The 23,294-nt window shown below is 39.7% G+C and overlaps 1 protein-coding gene across 1 annotated transcript in view; it reads right to left on the bottom strand.

Moving 5' to 3' along the window:
• The window catches only part of LOC130141904 (ras-related protein Rab-3C-like), a 125,124-nt gene that overhangs the window by 28,292 nt on the left and 73,538 nt on the right, over positions 1-23,294 (bottom strand). The window contains exon 6 of the mRNA XM_056323200.1: positions 13,188-13,221. Coding sequence (XP_056179175.1) covers positions 13,188-13,221 — 34 coding nt within the window. The remainder of the gene's footprint in view (positions 1-13,187; positions 13,222-23,294) is intronic.

Genomic DNA, 23,294 nt, shown 5'->3' with positions numbered 1-23,294 from the left:
GGTAGGAAAAGAGGAATTATCCTTAATACCAGATGATAAAATCCAAACTGTAAGTACAGATCGAGAGCCAAACTATTCTAAAGAAAACTTAAAGGTAATTCAGGACATGAATTATAAAATAAAATTAAGTAAGTGGACTTATTTAAGGGATGGTTGTATAGTGGTACCATCCAATTTAATATGGACCACAGCCCTATTATTAATAAGACGCATTGGGGAGCTGATACTTTATATAAAAGTCTAAATCAGAAATTGAAAGGGTGAAACTTGTATACTGTAATAAAACAGGTGACTCGGAAATGTGAAATGTGTTTACGCAATAATCCCAATACAGCAAATAAAATAAAACTAGGGAACATTTGCAGAGGGAATGTTCTAGGGCAACATTGGCAGATCGATTTCTCAGAACTTCCTAGAAAAGGGGGGTATCGATATTGGTACTAATGGATACCTTTTCAGGTTGGCCAGAAGCCTTCCCATGCAGATCTGCTTAAGCCCGCGAAGTGACCAAAATACTACTCCAAGAGATAATACCTAGGTTTGGAGTCCCAGCGGTAATGTCCTCGGATAGAGGACCACATTTTGTGTCCAGAATAGTGCAACAGATCAGCCACCATCTAGGAATAGATTGGCAATTACATACCTCATACCGACCACAATCGAGTGGCCAGGTGGAAAAGATGAATCATCTAATCAAACAACAGATTGTCAAGTTAGGCCAAGAAACAAATCTAACTTGGCCCCAGTCTTTGCCATTAGCTCTTACACGAATTCGAACTAGACCGAGAGCAAAAGAGGGGCTTAGCCCATTCGAAATTTTATATGGACGACCCTATGGGGTACAAAAGGGGATGTCCTCACAGACTGGTGAAGAAACAGTGACTTCCTATATGGTGGCACTAAACAAACAATTAATAAGAATTGAGAAGCATGTGATGGGAACACGAAGTAGGGGTCTGGATGGACCTGTTCACGATATACAACCAGGAGACTATGTATACGTTAAGTGTTTTGCAGATAAAACCCTGGAACCACAGTGGACCGGACCTTTTCAAGTCCTACTCACCACCTACACTGCAATCAAGGTTGAGGGACAGAATTCTTGGATTCACCATACCCGGATTAAGAAAGCCCCTGCAACTTCTTGGAAAGTAACCCCAGACAAAAAAGAACTGAAACTCAAATTTACTCGGACAAATGGGAACAATGTGGGTGGCAAGTAAGTGAACCTGAGCGGTTGCGGATCCACCATATGGGAAGGGCACTACAACAAACAATATAGAACAAGAGTCGGGGACTGAGCCAGTGGCCAGGCTCGCCCAACTTGTTATTAGTAAGCCCCAACTCAAACAAAGATATTTTTGATCAAAACAGATTTTAACGTTTAGATTCTTAAAATGATCAATAGTGTGTTTAAACCATTTGTGTTTTTTGTACCCTCTCTCTTGCCTACAACCAAGAGCCTGATAATTGGCCTTGGAATCATGCCCAGAAAAACCACACTGGAATAATGGGAAAGGTGGACTCAAAGACGAAACTAGCTATGGTGGTTTTTTTCTGAAAATGAGGTGTACCAAAGGAATCAATGGGATCGGGAGGATGTACACAAAGTCGACCGATTATGGGGAAAATTAGGAGATAAGATAAAAGTAGGATGTCAAACATATAATGAAAAGGATAACACCAAGATTTCAGGAGACACCCAGATTAATGTCAGAAAGGTAGATAAGGAATTTACCCTTCTAAATACAACCATGTGCTTTAATTCACGGGAATGTTGGCACAACTTTACCTTAACCGAGCCCATCTTTATAATATGCCTAGGAAAGGAATCCCCAAGAACAGCTCTGACTTATAAGATCAAAATAACAATCATGCTAACCACTGTTCCTACCACCACCACAGTTACAACAACCCCATTAACGCTCGATCTTAAATTAACTAAACCAGATCCAAAGATTTATACAATTGGACCATATGTAATCAGAAATACAGGTCAGCAACAAATGTTGTTTAACCCAAAATGGTCTCTTAAAAGAATAGAGTTAAAAATACAAGTCAATGTTTCTGATGTTAATCCATCCTGTTCCCCCTTCTTACGAACCTCTTATGAGGGATGGACAACTTGGTTAAGAAAAAGGGGAAATATTTATCGAAACAGAATAGTGAGAGATGTAACTGGAATGTTGGGAACAGGACTCTGAGTATTAAATTCCATAGACTCAGAGGTGATAATGAATAAACTAGCCGCCACCACGGCCGATCTATCAAAACTATAACAACCACTAAAATCTTCATTATTGGCATTAGGGGCACATCAATGGTTGATATCGAAGGTACTCCCCAGGTGGGAACAAATAAACATGGAAGATCATCAACTCATCACTAAGGCATTAGGTGGTTTACAGGATGACGTCGCCCTGGCTCTAAGTTGCATCCAAGCCCAAATGTGGATGCAATCAATAGCTGCATCCATAATAAGAGAAGGAGAGGAAGGCATATTTCCTACAGAAATTCGAAAGATGGTTTGGGACAGTGCTACGGAGGTAGAAAGAAAACTCCAGTCATGGTGGAATATGGTGAACTTTACCTATGACCCCAACACACACACCATCACAGCTTTTGTGTTGACCATACATAATGCAGTAATAATTACCATACACCCCATTGTAGCCCTTGGAATTAACCATAATGGGGTGCTCCTATACCCTTTTGAACATAGAACATGGGCCAGAAAGATAGGCGACAAGTGGCAGACTGTAGATTTAGAATCTTGTATTATGCGAGAACAGCAGGGCTTCCTCTGTGAAAGCAATACTATAATGGCTCAGGATACTTGTTTAGATACAGATCAGAAAATATGTCATTTCGAGGCCCGACCAAATGCAAACTTGAAAACAGTAATTATATATGCAGGGAAGGGATGTGCGTGTTTGAGAACTAAGTGTAACACAATAACCATAGATGGGGAGGTAAAAGAGACTGCACAGTATTCAAATTATTGTATTTGTAATTTTACTACTATCACAGGATGCGATTTTAGTTACTCAGCTCCAGTAGTGTCTCATCAATTCTTAAAATCCAGTTTTACCCTATCACAGATAATAATTCCTACCCCCATAGGACTAAATATAAGCAGTATAAAAGAACTATTAAAACATGCAGATTTACAACGTATACTGGAAGAAACCAAAGAAAAGGGACATCAAACTCTTCTTATGATCCATCATGATGTAGAGGGGATCAAGAAAGTTTTAAAAAAGGTAGAACAGGATGGAAACCATAATTGGTGGGATACTCTCTTTGGCTGGTCACCCTCTGCAACAGGAATTCTTAACACTATGGTACACCCCATTGTGATCTTATTGATCAGTTTAGGAATTTCCTTAATACTAACCATTATGTTATATTTGTGGGTTTGGAGAATGTTTAAAAGAGTAACACTTATGTATGATGCTTTATATCATTCGGGAAGGCTGCTTAAGTAAAAGAATTTACTTAATTTAATAGAAAAGGGGGGACTGATATGGAGAAATAATGTGAAATGGGGATAATGGACATGGATTGTGATTGTATGTGTCTGCTTAAGGAATGTGGGTATGGTGACTAGTCATGGGTGCGGTGACAACCACAGTTTTGAGGAGACGCCTGCCCTCTTCCTCTAACAAAGGGGAGACGGGGAGACGCCTGCCCCTCTTCCTCTAACAAAGGGGAGACGCCTGCCCTTCTTCCTCTAACAAAGGGGCTATTTAAAAGAGAATAAGAAAAGATGAGAGACATTCAAATGCTATCTAGAGGGAGGGAGTGCTAAGTCTCCTTGCTGGAAAAGATTGGGTGGTCACAATCACCTGAAGAAGATCGGGTGGTCACAAGGACATGAATCACCTGAAGAAGATCCGGATGGTCACAAGAACATGAATCACCTACAAACCTGCAAGACCACCACATTCCAGGAAAGGGACTGATAAGCTAATTAACATACGAAGCGGGGTTTAGGTAACAAATATGTATAGGCGTTAGTTGAATATTCATTTGTTCATTGTATAAATGTGAGATGGTTCGTCACTTCGGGTATGCACGCTTGTGGAGGAGCGATCCCCCGTGCATCTGCGCGCAATAAACATACCTACTTTATAACTTTCGAGTTATAGAGTCTAATTCCGCACGTCATATGTTCAGAAAAAGCTTTTAAATAAGTACTAAACACACTCAAATGTAAGCACATGTATTCAAAGAGAAGGCAAACTGTCTTTTTTTGCAAACCTAAGAACTAACCCAACTGCCACAAAACAAATCTGGAGGAAAAAAAGCCCAAACAAACAAAAGAAAAAAGAAAAAAAGAAAAATAAACAGAACGTAACAATTTAAGAGGTTAACACACCTCTTATTTCTTCCCTTGTGTTTAGTTTGGCTATATCAAGCCAGTGACCACTACTTAAGATGCAGTGACTCTACTCGTTTCTGAAGCTTCAATTTGCTATGCAGAATCTCAGCATTCATTATTTTCTTAAAAAGGTAAAACTTCAACCAACAGTTGTTAAAACTCCTGACAATAGAAGCCAAAAGCAATGCTACTGCTTGCATATGCAGGAAACCAGAAGCTCGAGTGCTACTAATGACGTACGGAATTAGACTCTATAACTCGAAAGTTATAAAGTAGGTATGTTTATTGCACGCAGATGCACGGGGGATCGCTCCTCCACAAGCATGCATGCCCGAAGTGAGGAACCATCTCACATTTATACAATAAAACAAATGAATATTCAATTAACGCCTATACATATTCGTTACCTAAACCCACTTACTCTCGCTTCATATGTTAATTAGCTTATCAGTCCTTTGCCTGGAATGTGGTGGTCTTGCAGGTTTGTAGGCGATTCATGTCCTTGTGACCATCTGATCTTCTCCAGCAAGAAGACTTAGCACTCCCTCCCTCTAGATAACATTGGAATGTCTCTCATCCTTTTCTCATCCTTTTTTAAATAGCCCCTTTGTTAGAGGAAGAAGGGCAGGCATCTCCTCAAAGCTGTGTGCCTATGTGACCATACACCGCACCCATGACTAGTCACCATACCCACATTCCTTGAGCAGACATACAATCACGATCGATGTCCATTGTCCCTATTTCACACTATTTCTCCATATCACAGTGATACTCTATTAACAGAAAAGGAGAAGAAATTTCAACCAGGTGTTTCAGTCTCATCAGGGCTTATGTTCAAAGACACAATGATTACCTCTCAGATAGTCCATAAAAAGGAATGTATGCAATCCAAGGCCAACTTGTCCTGAAGCACAGATGTGGGAGGCTTGGGGGTGTAAGCAGAATGGACTGCAATGCAAATGAACAGCTCTCTTTTCTTGAGGGCCACAGAGCCCCTGGGGAACGTGCAGAGAGCTTCCAGTGATATGGAGAAATAGTGTGAAATGGGGATAATGGACATCGATTGTGATTGTATGTGTCTGCTTATGGAATGTGGGTATGGTGACTAGTCATGGGTGTGGTGTCTGGTCACATAGGCACACAGCCTTGAGGAGACAACTACATTTTTGAGGAGACGCCTGCCCCTCTTCCTCTAACAAAGGGGCTATTTAAAAGAGAATGAGAAAAAGATGAGAGACATTCAAATGGTATCTAGAGGGAAGGAGTGCTAAGTCTCCTTGCTGGAGAAGATTGGATGGTCACAAGGACATGAATCACCTGAAGAAGATCGGATGGTCACAAGAACATGAATCACCTACAAACCTGCAAGACCACCACATTCCAGGAAAGGGACTGATAAGCTAATTAACATACGAAGCGGGGTTTAGGTAACGAATATGTATAGGCGTTAATTGAATATTCATTTGTTCATTGTATAAATGTGAGATGGATCGTCACTTCGGGCATGCACGCTTGTGGAGGAGCGATCCCCCGTGCATCTGCGCGCAATAAACATACCTACTTTACAACTTTCGAGTTATAGAGTCTAATTCCGCACGTCAGTTTGGCGAGCCAGGCAGGAGGATTTCTACTCGGCTGAGGGACCAGCTGCGGAGCGGACGCTCCTAGGCGCGCCCCGGGAGATTTCCTCGGAGGAGCCTCCTCTTCTCAGCTGTTCACCCGGGAGCAGAAGAGAAACCCCTGGGTCCACGGATAAAACGGTATGTTTAGTAACAGGGGCGGCTGGTGAGACGCACGGAGACGTCTGGCGCGCAGCGTAGTCCCCAGGTGGAAAGGTACCTTGGGAGGGGGTTTGCTGACCAAGGGGCGGCCGCTAGCGATCTTGAGGGCAGATCGAGCAAACCCGAGGTTACTGCCATTCCTAAAAGCCCGGAGGCCTCGTGACGGAAAGCGGGGGGCGGGACGGAATAAGGCGGAATCTCACAGGAACAAGAGGGACCTCACAGCAAAAGTAAAAGGGAAACTTTTGCGTAGGAAAAAGAGGAAGCTAAAAACTTCCTTTAGGTTGTCTTAAGAATTGGGGAATTCCTGGAATGTAACAACTGAAATAGCGCTCTGTGTCTTGTTTGTTCTATGTGTTGTCTTGTTACATGTTCAAAACTCGGAGTTATGAAATGTATGTTGAAAAATATTAATATTCTGGTAATTCGTGGCAAATAGCGGAAAACTTAACACTCTGCTTAAGACCAGGAAAACTGGTTTTTGTTTGTTGATTGTTTTTTGGCAATTGTTCATTGAAATGCATACTTTGTGAGCTGTTAGTGTTCCTAAAAGTTTGTACATAAGTGCACGGTACCGTATAACATACTGCTTGTGTGATTGCGGGCTGCCCGGAGAGTGTGAATGGTGTGATTGAGATGCGCATTTTGATTTTCCGTGTATAGCTTAATTATTTTGACTGAGTGTGAGTGCAAGAGTGCTTGAGACAGGCGTTTGAGTGCAAAATGAGTAAGAAACTCTATCCGCGTTTCCGACCTTGGGTGTCTAAGGCGGCCAGAGAAAAACAAAGTAATTAAAATTGCAAAATGGGAAATGGAAGGAGTAAGCCCTGTGAAAAATCACCCTTGGGTTGTATATTAAAACATTGGAGCGATATCGTAGGACATGGTGGTACCGAAAATAGAAGGAAATTGGTTAAATATTGTAATCAGTGGTTGCCTTTGTATAAATTGGAGAGTGATGCGAAATGGCCTCAGGAAGGAGGAATGTTAGATTATAACACTCTCCTGCAATTAATGTTTCTGAGAAGAGAAGGAAAATGGGACGAAGTATCATATGCAAACATGTTCTTCGTCCTCCAGGACAAACCTGAGTGGCAAAAGGACTATGGATTAGTACCCCCTCGGGATCCTATGGTACTAGCACTAGAAAGAGTGCGGGATTAACATCACCTGATCTTTGATGATGGCTCTAGAAAAGGATAGGAAAAAAAACCTGAGACCTAAACTAGAAAGATGTTCTTGTTGAAATTTTTGTGTTAAAAAGTTCAGGTTGCGGTTCCTTCTGTGGAGCAACCAGAATGAAACACGTTGTAAGATAAAAACTTGTACTGATGTATGTAAAACCTGAGATGGGGGTGGGTGGAGAAGTGTTGAAGTATTGGGGTGAGTTTGTACAAACCCCCGTACCCCCTCGAAGGTGCGACTGAATCATGCTGGGATGCATGGCAGGGTGTTTTCTGTTTGCCTGCAAAGGATGATATGTAAGAACACAGACTTAAAGCAACAAGGAGCAGATTTGAATTCAGGGTAAGAAAGAGTTAAACCAGAAGTGCTGCTGCAGAGGCAGGCTTGTGCAACCTGCAGAGCAGGAAGAGCATCTCTTGCCCCGAACCCTTCTGCTGGTAAGGAGGAGGGGATTGCTATTGCTGACAATTGAGCAGAAGGACCTGACAATGTCACCCCAATTGCTGCAGCATTTGCAGTACAACAGGACCGGTAACGGCCCCTTTAGGGCAGGCAATGGGTATGAGGTGGAATTTTAGTGAATACAAAACCAACTTATTTGTTAAACTTCAGTAAAAAATAAATAAATAAATAAATGTTACAGTTGTGGGAGCTGCTGGCCACCAGGAAAGCATCCTGAAACCTTTAAAGTACAAACAAAAAAAACCAAATAAGAATGCCAAATTCACCAAAATCTTTGTTGGGATGAGATTTATTAGAACATCTAGACTTTAAAGAAGGAGAAATGAAACTAAAAGTTAAAAATGATCAAGTAATTGAAATATTGAGATTATCTTTAATTCAGCAGAAAAGAGGAAAAGAGGACCTCCCTGAAGTAAGAGAAATTTTTAACCAGGTGTATCTGAAAATAAATTCCAGGAAAGGTGAAAAATGCTTTACCTGTTACAGTAAAATGATAAGGGGGAGGCTTGCTCAGTTCAGATAAAAACAGTATCCCTTGGTCAGCAAGGCTGTGGGGATATTGGCATAAAACCTGAAATAAAATACACTCTGTAGTAGTTCTACTGATGTAAATCTGTGTGTTTTGCCATGGCAGTGACTTGTTATGGGATGTGCAGATGAAACTGCATTGACAAGGAAGTACAAGGAATAAGGTTGGTCAGGTGCCTCCTACCATAGTCAAGGGCAAGACTGGGTTGGCCTCTGTGTTTGCCACCAAGAAGAATCTTGAGCTCCGCTGTTGGCTGCAACCCAGTAGGCGTTGAGCGGTGGGAACAAATGCCATGCCAGACCTTGATGTGAGGAATGGCCCCCTCTGTTATAAGAGGGTCACCCAGGAAGGAAGAACATAAGATGACACACTGGGGCACTGATTTGGAAATTGGAAACCGCCTGGCGAACCATGAGGCCAGACGAGTAGCAGAGGAGGCAGGAAAGGAGGAATTCTCCTTAATGCCAGACGATAAAATCCAAACTGTAAGTACAGATCAGGAGCCAAACTATTCTAAAGAAGACCTAAAGCTAATTCAGGACATGAATGGTAAAATAAAATTAAACAAGTGGGCTTATTTGGCAGATGGCCATATAGTGGTACCATCCAATTTAATATGGACCACAGCCCTAACAGAACATAATAAGACGCATTGGGGAGCTGATACTTTATATAAAAGTCTAAATCAGAAATTGATAGGGGGAAACTTGTCTACTGTAATAAAACAGGTGACTCAGCAATGTGAAATGTGTTTACGCAATAATCCCAATACAGCAAATAAAATAAAACTAGGGAACATTAGTAGAGGAAATTATCCAGGACAACAGTGGCAAGCTGATTTTCCAAACTCCCAAGAAAAGGGGGTTACCAATATTTATTAGTTATGTCTGATTTGTTTTCAGGTTGGCCAGAAGCCTTCCCGTGCAGAACTGCTAAAGCCCGGGAAGTGACCAAAATACTACTCCAAGAGATAATACCTAGGTTTGGAGTCCCAGCGGTAATGTCCTCGGATAGAGGACCACATTTTGTGTCCAGAATAGTGCAACAGATCAGCCACCATCTAGGAATAGATTGGCAATTACATACCCCATACCAACCACAATCGAGTGGCCAGGTGGAAAAGATGAATCATCTAATCAAACAACAGATTGTCAAGTTAGGTCAAGAAACAAATCTAACTTGGCCCCAGTCTTTGCCATTAGCTCTTACACGAATTCGAACTAGACCAAGAGCAAAAGAGGGGCTTAGCCCATTTGAAGTTTTATATGGATGACCCTATGGGGTACAAAAGGGGACGTCTTCACAGATTGGTGAAGAAACAATGACTTCCTATATGGTGGCACTAAACCAACAATTAATAAGAATTGAGAAGCATGTGATGGGAACACGCAGTAGGGGTCTGGATGGACCTGTTCACGATATACAACCAGGAGACTATGTATACGTTAAGTGTTTTGCAGATAAAACCCTGGAACCACAGTGGACCGGACCTTTTCAAGTCCTACTCACCACCTACACTGCAATCAAGGCTGAGGGACAGAATTCTTGGATTCACCATACCCGGATTAAGAAAGCCCCTGCAACTTCGTGGAAAGTAACCCCAGATAAAAAAGAATTGAAACTCAAATTTACTCGGACAAATGGGAACAATGTGGGTGGCAAGTAAGTGAACCTGAGCGGTTGCGGATGCACCATATGGGAAGGGCACCACAACAAACAATATAGAACAAAAGAGTCTGGGACTGAGCCAGTGGCCAGTCTTGCCCAACTTGTTATCAGTAAGCCCCAACTCAAACAAAGATATTTTTGATCAAAACAGATTTTATATGTATATATGAGGAACGTTTAGATTCTTAAAATGATCAATAGTGGGTTTAAACCATTTGTGGTTTTTTGTACCCTCTCTCTTGCCTACAACCAAGAGCCTGATAACTGGCCTTGGAATCATGCCCAGAAAAAACACACTGGAATAATGGGAAAGGTGGACTCAAAGACAAAACTAGCTATGGTGTTTTTTTCTGAAAATGAGGTGTACCAAAGGAATCAATGGGATCGGGAGGATGTACACAAAGTCGACCGATTATGGGGAAAATTAGGAGATAGGATAAAAGTAGGGTGTCAAACATATAATGAAAAGGATAACACCAAGATTTCGGGAGACACCCTGATTAATGTCAGAAAGGTAGATAAGGAATTTGCCCTTCTAAATACAACCATGTGCTTTAATTCACGGGAATGTTGGCACAATTTTACCTTAACCGAGCCCATCTTTATAATATGCCTAGGAAAGGAATCCCCAAGAACAGCTCTGACTTATAAGATCAAAATAACAATCATGCTAACCACTGTTCCTACCACCACCACAGTTACAACAACCCCATTAACGCTTGATCTTAAATTAACTAAACCAGATCCAAAAATTTATACAATTGGACCATATGTAATCAGAAATACAGGTCAGCAACAAATGTTGTTTAACCCAGAATGGTCTCTTAAAAGAATAGAGTTAAAAATACAAGTCAATGTTTCTGATGTTAAGCCATCCTGTTCCCCCTTCTTACGAACCTCTTATGAGGGATGGACAACTTGGTTAAGAAAAAGGGGAAATATTTATCGAAACAGAATAGTGAGAGATGTAACTGGAATGTTGGGAACAGGACTCGGAGTATTAAATTCCATAGACTCAGAGGTGATAATGAATAAACTAGCCGCCACCACGGCCGATCTATCAAAACTACAACAACCACTAAAATCTTCATTATTGGCATTAGGGGCGCACCAATGGTTGATATCGAAGGTACTCCCCAGGTGGGAACAAATAAACATGGAAGATCATCAACTCATCACTAAGGCATTAGGTGGTTTACAGGATGACGTCGCCCTGGCTCTAAGTTGCATCCAAGCCCAAATGTGGATGCAATCAATAGCTGCATCCATAATAAGAGAAGGAGAGGAAGGCATATTTCCTACGGAAATTCGAAAGATGGTTTGGGACAATGCTACGGAGGTAGAAAGAAAACTCCAGTCATGGTGGAATATGGTGAACTTTACCTACGACCCCAACACACACACCATCACAGCTTTTGTATTAACCATACATAATGCAGTAATAATTACCATACACCCCATTGTAGCCCTTGGAATTAACCATAATGGGGTGCTCCTATATCCTTTTGAACATAGAACATGGGCCAGAAAGACAGGCGACAAGTGGCAAACAGTAGATTTAGAATCTTGTATTATGCGAGAGCAGCAGGGCTTCCTCTGCGAAAGCAATACTATAATGGCTCAGGTTACTTGTTTAGATACAGATCAGAAAATATGTCATTTCGAGGCCCGACCAAATGCAAACTTGAAAACAGTAATTATATATGCAGGGAAGGGATGTGCGTGTTTGAGAACTAAGTGTAACACAATAACCATAGATGGGGAGGTAAAGGAGACTGCACAGTATTCAAATTATTGTATTTGTAATTTTACTACTATCACAGGATGCGATTTTAGTTACTCAGCCCCAGTAGTGTCTCATCCATTCTTAAAATCCAACTTTACCCTATCACAGATAATAATTCCTACCCCCATAGGACTAAATATAAGCAGTATAAAAGAACTATTAAAACATGCAGATTTACAACGTATACTGGAAGAAACCAAAGAAAAGGGACATGAAACTCTTCTTATGATCCATCATGATGTAGAGGGGATCAAGAAAGTTTTAAAAAGGTAGAACAGGATGGAAACCATAAGTGGTGGGATACTCTCTTTGGCTGGTCACCTTCTGCAACAGGAATTCTTAACACTATGGTACACCCCATTGTGATCTTATTGATCAGTTTAGGAATTTCCTTAATACTTACCATTATGTTATATTTGTGGGTTTGGAGAATGTTTAAAAGGGTAACACTTATGTATGATGCTTTATATCATTCGGGAAGACTGCTTAAGTAAAAGAATTTACTTAATTTAATAGAAAAGGGGGGATGATATGGAGAAATAGTGTGAAATGGGGATAATGGACATCGATTGTGATTGTATATGTCTGCTTAAGGAATGTGGGTATGGTGACTAGTCATGGGTGCGGTGTCTGGTCACATAGCCACACAGCTCTGAGGAGACAACTACATTTTTGAGGAGATGCCTGCCCCTCTTCCTCTAACAAAGGGGCTATTTAAAAGAGAATGAGAAAAAGATGAGAGACATTCAAATGCTATCTAGAGGGAGGGAGTGCTAAGTCTCCTTGCTGGAGAAGATTGGATGGTCACAAGGACATGAATCACCTGAAGAAGATCGGATGGTCACAAGAACATGAATCACCTACAAACCTGCAAGACCACCACATTCCAGGAAAGGGACTGATAAGCTAATTAACATACGAAGCGGGGTTTAGGTAACGAATATGTATAGGTGTTAATTGAATATTCATTTGTTTTATTGTATAAATGTGAGATGGTTCCTCACTTCAGGCATGCATGCTTGTGGAGGAGCAATCCCCCGTGCATCTGCGCGCAATAAACATACCTACTTTACAACTTTCGAGTTATAGAGTCTAATTCCGCACGTCACCAGAGGAACAAGGCTTGTCCTGTGGACCTATGCTTCCCACGGCAATCCCATGACCTCAAGGTGAGCATTGATAGCTTCAGTCTTCCACACAGAAGTAGATAAGAGAATTTGGACAACAAGGTTTAAATCTATATTATCTTTTCTGATTTGTCTCTGCAGTGCTGAATAGACCAATCATTTAATAAACAAATTTTAACTTCTACCCTCTGGACATCTGGCAGTGGAAGGACTTAGAATGGAAGAGATCATTTGGCTGAGAAAGAAATGATGAGTTATCTGAAACCAGTCCAGTAAAGTGGAGTATGCTAGAACAGATGCTAAGGTTTAACATCTGTGGCAGATAATCTCCGAAGGCTGAAGTGCCATACTGTCCTTAATTTAAAATAGGAAATTAAATCAGATAAAAAAAGAGACCACCAAAAGTGACACAAGCTTCTATTAATTTGTTGTAAACTGCATATTACATATTTATATATAATGCATAAGTGAGTGAGAGAGTCTGAGACAATAAACAAACATCCCTAATTTTACTAAAGCCAAGAACAAATATGCTATTTTTTTGTTAATAAAATATGATTGCTAAATTAGAAAATCTTTCCTCCCTCTCCTCAGTTTTGCCCTGAGTGTTGTTTTAAAATTTTTGCATGATAATAGAAATCCCTCACTGGATTCTAAACAATGGCTGCTTAAAGAGAAATCTGATGAATAACCAGTATTAAGTAAAAAGAAATGTCTAAAGGCAGAAGACACCTACCAATGATATAAATCCTTAATATAACCATAGCTCATTTTGCTGATTCACTTCCCGCTTAGTCACTCAGAGCTAAAATAAATATTAAAAAGCAAGATAAATTAAGAACATGCTCTCAGTCGGTGTGAATAGAACTTAGATAACTCACCTGAAGAGAAGAGACATATGAGAGGGAGGTAGCTGCTACACTGCACACCAAGGAGTTGGGCCTATAGCATATATAAGCAATATGAACAAAGCCATCTTTGGCTGCTTTCAGAAGAGGGGCAGGGGTGCTGCAGGAAGATACCACAGAATCCTTATATGAAAAGAAGACATTGTGGAGCAGCATGCAAAGCAGGATGAATTAAATATGCTGATTAAATGAACAGCTTGCTTTTTGTACTTCATTGAAGTTCAAAGCTTTCTGACCAACCACTTTAAGCATACCTAGCAATCAAATAAATGATGTTATAAAACCCTCATTCAAAGAAACAGTAGGTAATGCAAAATGGATCTCTTTATATGTCTATGTCCCTCATCTTTGTTTAGGGCTTTAAAAAGAATACATATCACTTTAAATGCAGGTATAAATGCTAAAGGCTGGGGGAAGAGAGAGACCCTCCACTGCAGAAAGAAGCTGAAGACAATGCCCTCTATCCTGACCCCTGGAAGATGGGGCAAACAGGTTTTCCCAAAAGTATACCTCAGGCATGCTGCAAGCTCATTCCTTATGTGCAGATCTTTATCTAAGGTATTAATGATAAAACAGTCATTGTTGCCTGCTCTGTTAAGTGTATGTCTCTAAGCAGCAGGACACCTGGGCTCTAATCCTGATTATAAGAATTTTATTGCTGACTGCAAAGCCACAGCAGGGAGTAAGGTCATCCCAAGGACTCACTGTGAAGAGCAGGAGGTCTAATGCCTTTGATTAGAGGGGACAAAGGAAAAGCAAATACACCAGAACTTGACTTTTAATTCTGAGACTAAGGACAAGAGGAAGAGAAGTATTTTTACTTGCAATCTGATACATTAAATCACTGACAGATACTAATTGTGGCATCCTAGCAGTTTTTGGTTTGGGTTGGTTTGGGGTTTTTTTTAGCAGTCTATTTTGTGCTGTAACACTTCAAAGCTGATGACAATTTTTAGAGAAAGGATATCTAAAATTTGGAGTCACACTGTCTTGAGTTTTGGATTTGGGTGTTGAGTCCTATTAAACTAGGTTGGTTGTTCAAGTGCCTCAATATGGATTTACGAGTCTATTTTTGGACTGTCAGAATAGTCACAGAATGGTTAGAGCTGTGCTCTGCTTGGCCTTTCACAGATACACTGAATGGTTGTAAACACTAAACTGTCCTTTCTGAGCTTGCCCACAAGCCATGAGAACTGCAAGTCTCTTGTTTTCAGTGCTTCCTAAGGGTCTCCAGCATAGTGTGTGATATTTGGATGTCAGACATCCACATATTTGAACTTGTGATCTTGACATGATCTGGCATATTCTTTCAGTATCAAACAAAACAAATGGAATAAAGCTTCTGTTTCTTTCTGTGAAATCCCAGATTACTGCTTCTGGTTGGAATACTTCTGTACAAAACCCCTCATGTTTCCCATATTTCATCACACCACCAAACCTTACCTCTGCATTACTGATAACTCCAGTCTGTGGCCAACGTTTCATTTTTCTAACAGTAACCTCCACACATTCTCCCAAACTGTCCTTTGTAAAAAGCAGCATGATGTTATCCTGTGTAGTGATGTCTCTGTTTAATGAGTAGCCAGCTGGGGTGCTGTGAATGAAGTTATTACACTAATTCTCACTGTTTCACTGGTATCCTGTGTTTCTTTGTGTTACCTTATATCTTTATTCCTTATGCTTCTGCTCATGCTTTATTCATATTTCCTTGGTCATGGTTTTTTAAATATACAGTGATTAAAACAAAGGTATGTCACGTACTCAGACTCGACAGTAACAGAGCATGCTGCAAACACTGAAGAAAAGCCCAAGGACTAAATCAGACAGTAGGCTAGAGCAAAACATTTGGGATTGCAATATAGTATTGGTTTGTAGCTGTCTCATTCTTGGGGCCAGAAAAGAGCCAAGAGAGGAAACCAAACACAGACCTAGATGAAGGATGAAGACATGAGAATTTTATTGACTGATACACATGAAGACCTCTGGCTCCTGTTTGTTTCTATTGTGTTCAGGGAATACTACATGCTCATTTGTAAATGAAAAAGTTTATATTATAACTGAATGATCTAATAAATTTCTCCATCACAGAGAAACAGCTGTGCTAAAGGCTGAATATCAGCTAACTGCATGCACCAAGGAAAAAACAAGAATTATATTAAGAGAGCAATGCATCTATATTTAGTTACTCCTAATTATTGCTATGACAGAATGATGTAGGGTGCTTTACAGGCATTATGAAATACCCCCAACACTTCATAGCATTCTAAGGCTTTGGTAATAAAATAAAAGCAGAATACAAACTCTTAATGTTTATTGTACTTTCAAGGATTTTATGTGCAATTCTACAAGGTCAAAGAGAATAACATTTCTTTTGCAAAGAAATTATTAAGGAAAAATGGTACTCTGCTCAAGTATTCTGAAGAAATATTTTCTATAAAGCTCAAGAACTGTTTTCCTCTTAGTTGTGAGCCAGTTGGTTGACATAGTTTATTTGGACTGTTAAAAAGTTTGAAACTTTTTTAAGAAGCTTGTAAGGAGGAAGATTCGGACACATGAACTCCCACTTGTTTCTTCACTCTTCCTGCTGAAGTTTTAGTGTAACAGACTTAACATGATGTCTCTCAGCTATTAATATCAACAGCAACATACAAGCTTATTTGATGATGAGCTATGACACTCTGTGCAAGCTGGTTGAGATGCAGGTATATGTTTTATTTTACTGATTTATTTTGGAGGAAGAGCAGTCACAGATAGGTGAGGCAGGGAAGTAACATGTCAGGCTATTGCAGTTGTTTCTCTAATAAACACAAGTAGAAAACTAAAGTGTAGAACAAGCACTAAAATATCATCTAGAATAGGAGATGGCAATGAGACACGAGACAAAGAGGGAAAGAAAACCAACATTTAATTTGGTGAGGAAAGAGCAGCGATGCCTCCAATTTTTGTGAAACAGTAAAAATAATAACATTCTGAAAAACAATGTAAAATGATAACACAGAGACATATCAGATAGGAGAGTCAGGATGGAAGATGACTGAAAATTTTCTGCAGAAGTAAAGGAATCTAAATGAGGGAAAAAATTATGGCTGCTAAAATTTATTCTTGATATATTTAAAACATGCACATTAGAAGGGATAATCTGTACTATTCGTATTCTCTAATGAAGTCTAAATTAACTATAGTCACTTAGGAAAAATCTGAAGTGTCATTGCAAGCTCCTTAATGAAAACTGGTATACCATGTGCCACAACAGTTAAATGACCAAGAAAAATATTGGCTGCATGCATAACATGATTGGGTAGAATACTAAAAAACTCATTCTTGCCCAAGGTCATTAGCCAAATTTAGGGTTTTGTAGGCAGGGTTCTTTGGGGTTTTTTGTTTGCTTATTTGTTTTTAAATTTTTGTAGGAGAGTATCACACATATCTTTGATGCAGTTCTCTTACATACAAAAGATGTGCGCAAAGCTGAGGTCCCAATAGAAACTAAATAGGAGAGAGTAATTTTTCTCACAATTTCCAAACCTCATCAAATCAGCCTATTCCCCAAAGAAATTCTTGCACCGAGAACTCCTTGCATCTTCTCAGAGGAGCATTTTTCATGTTATTTTCTTTTTGGATTGTGGCTGTTTCTCTGTCTTCTGCCTTTAAATACATAGAATAGGTTTCACCTTATCTAACCTGAGACATTTACTGTGTAAGTGTCCATGACTGTGGATCAGTCACTGCTGACTCCCTCACTGGAGAGAAAAAGGCACTTTTAGGGCACAAATCACACAACCCATTTTAGATGTATGCCTTAGGATGAGACAAATCATGTGACAAAAATGCCCAGTTCTCTGCACTGGCTGTAAAGTGAGCTTAGAGTAACTAGCACAGGGCAGATGCTGACATCTTGTTAGATGAATGCCAGACTTACAGATCATCAACAGCTCATGATCCCAGCTCAGTCATAACTTTTTTCTTTTCTTTTCTTTTTTATTTTTAATCAAAATACTGTGTTTTTTATATATATATATATATATATGTATTAGGTGGAAAAATTCAACTTTTAAACTAGCTTATTCCAAAACGGGAATTTTTACTGGTTCTTCCATTTGTTTTTAATGACATACAGACATCATGTCAATAGTATACTTTCACTTGACCTTCATCATAATAATCAAATAACTCATATAAATTGTTTGAAAAAGCTTGCTTGGAACAAGATGCTGAGTTCTAGTCACTCTGGCACAGAAATGTATAAATAAAACAACTCTGAGATATAAATAAAACATGAGAGAAAGAACACTGTATGATATAGAAATTGGAATTTTTATGTTCTGTGAACGGTCAGTGTCCTATGTACCTAAAACCAATGGTGGCTTCATTTACATTTATTTTTGGTTCAGAAAAGTGAACTTGTTAGTTTCACTGATAGAAACATGTAGCATTCATTCTGAAAAACTCTTCAGTTATTTTTTTAAATTTAAAAAGGAGTACTAAAAATTATTCTGTTGTCTTATAGTGGGGTGAATAACTGAGTACACTACAGCTGCAAGGTACATGGATGGAAGCCTGTCCTGGGGTTTCAGGTGTCATAGCTGCAAGACAGAGCTATGACCAATTTAAGGCACATGAACAGAAGAAGCTGAAAATCTTCATTCATTTTTTGTAACTGATGGATGGAAATAATAATAAAAAAAATAATCTTTATTTAATAGGTAGCAGATGAAAGCCAAACAATAATAATTTTATCTGAGAAAAGCATATAAAACTTACAAAATGTAGGCCTCAAGAAAAAAGAATTTTAAAATAGTCTTTCAAGATTTCATCCCTTTACATGGAATTAATTCTATTCTTCATGCTCAATATCTAATTTTTCCCATTAAATACAATAACGATTGCCATACACAAATTGGAGATGACTGCTTGGGTACAGCATTGAGTAAATCAAGGCCTTCTGTTAAGTATACATAATAGGGATGCTTTTAACCCTCCCTTAGCCCAGTAGGCCTTATAAAAAAACAATGTACTGAAGATACAAGTTTGCACATAATTGTGGGTTAGTAGAACAGGCTTTATAAAAATCTTTGAATCTATACACAAGCAGAAACCTGATGTTCTCTAAGATGTTAGGAAGGCGAGCTTGAACAACTTGCCATGATAAAGGAGCTTGAGGGCATGAAGTTAATGCCTTCTTCAGATGTCTCACATAGATAGCTATGGCAGTCAGAGAAACACAATAAAATCCATTCTGCAGGGACTTGTGCTTCCAGCATACTTTTAGGATAGTTTACAGCAAAGAAATTGAATAGTGGGAGAGGATCTCTCTGATTTAATGTTTACATAAGTAGACAAAGTATGGGTGGGGTGGTTTTTTTCAGTTTGTCATCCCTTTCTTTTATAAATATTTATAACAGTGTTGTCCATTTTAAACATATCTATTTGATCCTACCTTAGAGTGGATTGAATTTAGAGTCAGGCAATCTAAAGCCTTCTCTGCAAATTTCAAATACTCTTACTGGCTTAATAAAAATTCACACTTTTACATATTGATGTCTCTCTACTTATGTCTTTAGGCCATCACAATTAAAACAACGCTTGTACCATACCTGGTGAATGATGGAAAATTTGGTTTGTGATGTGTGTATAAAAATGAAGGATTTGCTCAGACCTTCCTGTCTTTCAGTTTTGACACTACAAGTGATTCTACTAATTATGTAAGGAATCAGGGAACAGACAAATGCATAAATAAAACAGAACTTCTGTAGGAGGACTAAGATATTTTGAAATTAGTATTTTGATGTGTCCTGGGTTTGGCTGGGATGGAGTTAACTTTCTTCTTAGGAGCTAGTACAGTGCTGTCTTTTGGCTCTGATGTGGGAACAATGTTGATAACGGCACTGATGTTTTTAGTTGTTGCTGCGTAATGTTTATACTGAGTCAAGGACCATACCATGGGACATCATGCTTGGTATAAAAACTTGAGGGGTTAGCTGGGGTGGAGGGGATCGTTGCTCAGGGACTGGCTGGGCATCAGTCAGTGGGTGGTGAGCAGTTGTACTGTGCATCACTTGTTTTCCTTTCTCCCTTTTCCTTTGGATTTTATCCTTTTCCCCACCTTTCCATTATAATTGTTATTACTATTATTATTGTTATTGTTGTTATTATTGTTATTGTTGTTTTTCATACCTTTTTATTCTGTTTAAATTATTAAATTGTTCTTATCTCAACCCTCGAGTTTTACATTCCGATTCCAATTCTCCTCCCCACCCCTCTGGGTGGGGGGGAGTGAGGAAGCGGCTGTGTGGTGCTACTGTGTGAGTCAAAACTGAAAAAAAGTTAATAGGTAGTCATTTAAGCCATTCACTAGGCCAGTTAGGTCCAATGGAAATCAAGGGTGATTTAGTCTTGCTGGTGAATTCCTGAAGCATATAATTGAGAATAGCTCAACTGGGGAGCTCCACTCAAACACCAGTGACTGAGCAGGATCTAGGTGAGTGATTATCATGGGTTCACAGAATCATTTAGTTCAGAAAAGATCTTTGAGTCCAACCATAAACCTAATGCTGCCAAGTCCACCACACATTGATTGCTACCAGTGACTTCATGGCTATGCTGCCCCATCTCAGATTTGAGGGAAAAGAAAGACATGGAGCACCCTGAGAAAATTCTGTCCAGGTACTATTTGCTCCCTTTCCTTATTAGACTCCCCACTAGCAGCGTTCATATTGCTTGATGCAGCTGAGCACAGTTGAATGAACACACTGATACTGGATGGCAGCCTAGTATCGAAGAAGAAGATGGCACATCTGTAGTGAAGGAGGTTCAAGGGAAGGATGTACAATCTTCATGACATGATGTAACATATGTAGTCTTTTTCCTAAATTATTTTTGTTTAGGTTATGACATTCCTACACAGTGAAACTGGGGGAGGTAGAATTGTTAAGTAGGATGAAGAGAGAGATGGCACCAACTTCAAGTCTGTCATAATAGGTATGTAAAAGTCTTAAAGCATTTTGGCTGAGTTATCTTTTTTAAATCTGAAATGTATAGAAAACTATGTAGACCTACAGAGGACTGCCCAGATGTGTGAGCAACACATACTAGTCAAGGCATTGCTCTCCTCCCCACACCCATCACACATCAGTATTTTATGATATTCCTCGGTAAGAGGCTTTGAAGCCAGTCATCTCAAAAGCTTACCGTTGTGCCAAGAATTTATGTACAAAGTGTGGTAATTGTGTCTAGTCTGAATCAAAAATCAGTATTATTACATGCATTTAGCCCATTCACATTTTTCTGTGAAGAATATGTGATAATATAAAACATAAGATCCAGCAGATAGGGTTGTTTTACAATAAAAAATGCATATTGATTCACAAAATAGCAGAGGAGGTGACTCTCAGTCACTCAGTCAAAAAGTTGTTAATTGACCAACCAAGTACAGTGCAGGGTTTTTCATCTACCCAATTGGCATTTGTGTCTCTGAAGACATAAATTTGACCTTAAATTTAGGTAGTGCATTAAGACCATTCTTTGAATAAGTTTGCAATAAATATGTTTTGGAAGGAAAAATTAAATCTGTCTGAATCTCCTGAAGGGCCCTAAGAAGCTTAGTTATAAAAGCTAGCATTTTCCATCAGAAAACTATTTTGTCCCTGAGGAATAAAACCTAAGATGGAGAATATTCCAGGTGAAAAAAATCCTAAGCAGATGTATCAGAAAAGCATCTACAGAATGTCAGCTGCATACAGGGAAACTGCCCAATGAGGTAATATATCTTATTAGGCCAAGTGACAGAGCTGGGAAAACAGAAGAGCTTTCAGCCACTTATATACTTCTTTAAGTCTTCAGGAAAAAAAGCCTAAAATCTTGTCTCTTTATTCCAGCTGTGTTACTTGGTCTAATAAAAGCAAATTTTATTTGCATTCAATTGTAACTTAAGTAAGGAGTGATTTTGAAAGTTTCCTCATCTAAGGTGGAGAGGAATCTAAAAACTGAGATCCTGGTGCAGTTTAATAAAAGTGCTTAGCTCCCTAACATGCTTTCCGGAGTACTCAAAAAGCAAGAGAATATATCCACACAGAAACTGTATTTGTGGAAATGCCTTCAAGTGATTGGTGATAAGCAGTAAGGTGTTTTCCATGGTACAAAGCTATGGGTACCTACCTGAATCCTTCTGGTTCTGTAGGAATCTGATTCTTACAAGTAGCAAGAGTTATGTAGAAAAATACATATATCATCTAACTGTTGTTTAGCCTTGTGTGTTTGACAAGTAGAACATCTGTGTTTAGATAACATAGGTCTGTGATAGACTTAGAGGCATCCTATTGAACATGCTTGATATTCCTGCCCTGCTGTGGGAAAGATCAAAGCACAGTGGTAAATTATGCCTATGCGAGTCCCTGAAATACAGGTGAAAATAGCAGGTTTGGTGATCCTCTAGCAAGGACCAAACTCCATAGTGCCTGCATCCCTGCTTGTGTGCCTCTGCCTGGGTGCTGCTTTGGGGATCCTCTGGTCTGCGAGGTAACAAAAATAAATTTGCTCTTTGCATTTCATCCATGGTTTTGCAGTTGTTCCTGTGCCCTGCCTGTGTCAGCTCACATACAGAGGAAAGCTTAGATAGAACATATTAAAAAAATGCAAACGACAAAAACTTAAAAGCAGACTCTATGGAATTATAGACCAATAAGCCCACTTAATGGCTGGAAATATTTAAAACCAGAACAATTTCCTTATTCCTTAGGTATAAGTTCATAAGACATAGCCACCATAGATGTGTTATTGACATTGGGCCAGCTGAATCTGGCAAATCAAGAAATGGTTACGGGACTGGTGCTACAGTCAAGGGTTTGGCTACTTAGACTATGGGACTCGCTTTGAGAAACCTGGTCTACTGGGGGCTGACGGGGTTCATCTGACAGAGAAGGGGAAGAACATCTTTGGTCATAGTCTTCTCAAGCTGGTGAAGAGGGCTTTAAACTAAAGTTGCCGGGAGAGGGGAACCTCAACCCATCCTGCTCCTACTCGTTTGGTGCCAATGCCAGCAAGAGATGCCCAGAACCTGGAGAGAAATCGCAGGGCAGCGGGAGAGCACCTGAAGAGCAGCACAAAGGAATTCCAGCTGCTCCAGCCAGTAAGTCAGCTTCATTGGGGGCCCAATTTAAATGCCTCTATGCAAACGCACGTAGCATGGGGAATAAAGAGGAGTTAGGGACATGCCTACGCCTGCAGGGCTACAATCTTATTGGCATCACAGAGACATGGTAGGATGATTTTTCTGACTGGAGTGTTGGAACGGAAGGATAAAAGCTCTTTAGGAAGGACAGGCAGAGGAAAAGAGGAGAGGGTGTCACCCTTTGTATCAACAAACAGCTGGACTGCATGGTGCCCTGTCTAGGGATGGATGATGAGCCGACCAAGAGTTTATGGGTCAGGATTAAAGGGATGGCAGAGGCAGGGATAAGTGACATAGT

This window comes from Falco biarmicus, chromosome W, assembly GCF_023638135.1.
Source record: "Falco biarmicus isolate bFalBia1 chromosome W, bFalBia1.pri, whole genome shotgun sequence".
NCBI lineage: Eukaryota > Metazoa > Chordata > Aves > Falconiformes > Falconidae > Falco > Falco biarmicus.
The sequence above is the reverse complement of the archived record's forward strand: the minus strand, read 5'-3'. Positions and strand labels throughout refer to the sequence as shown.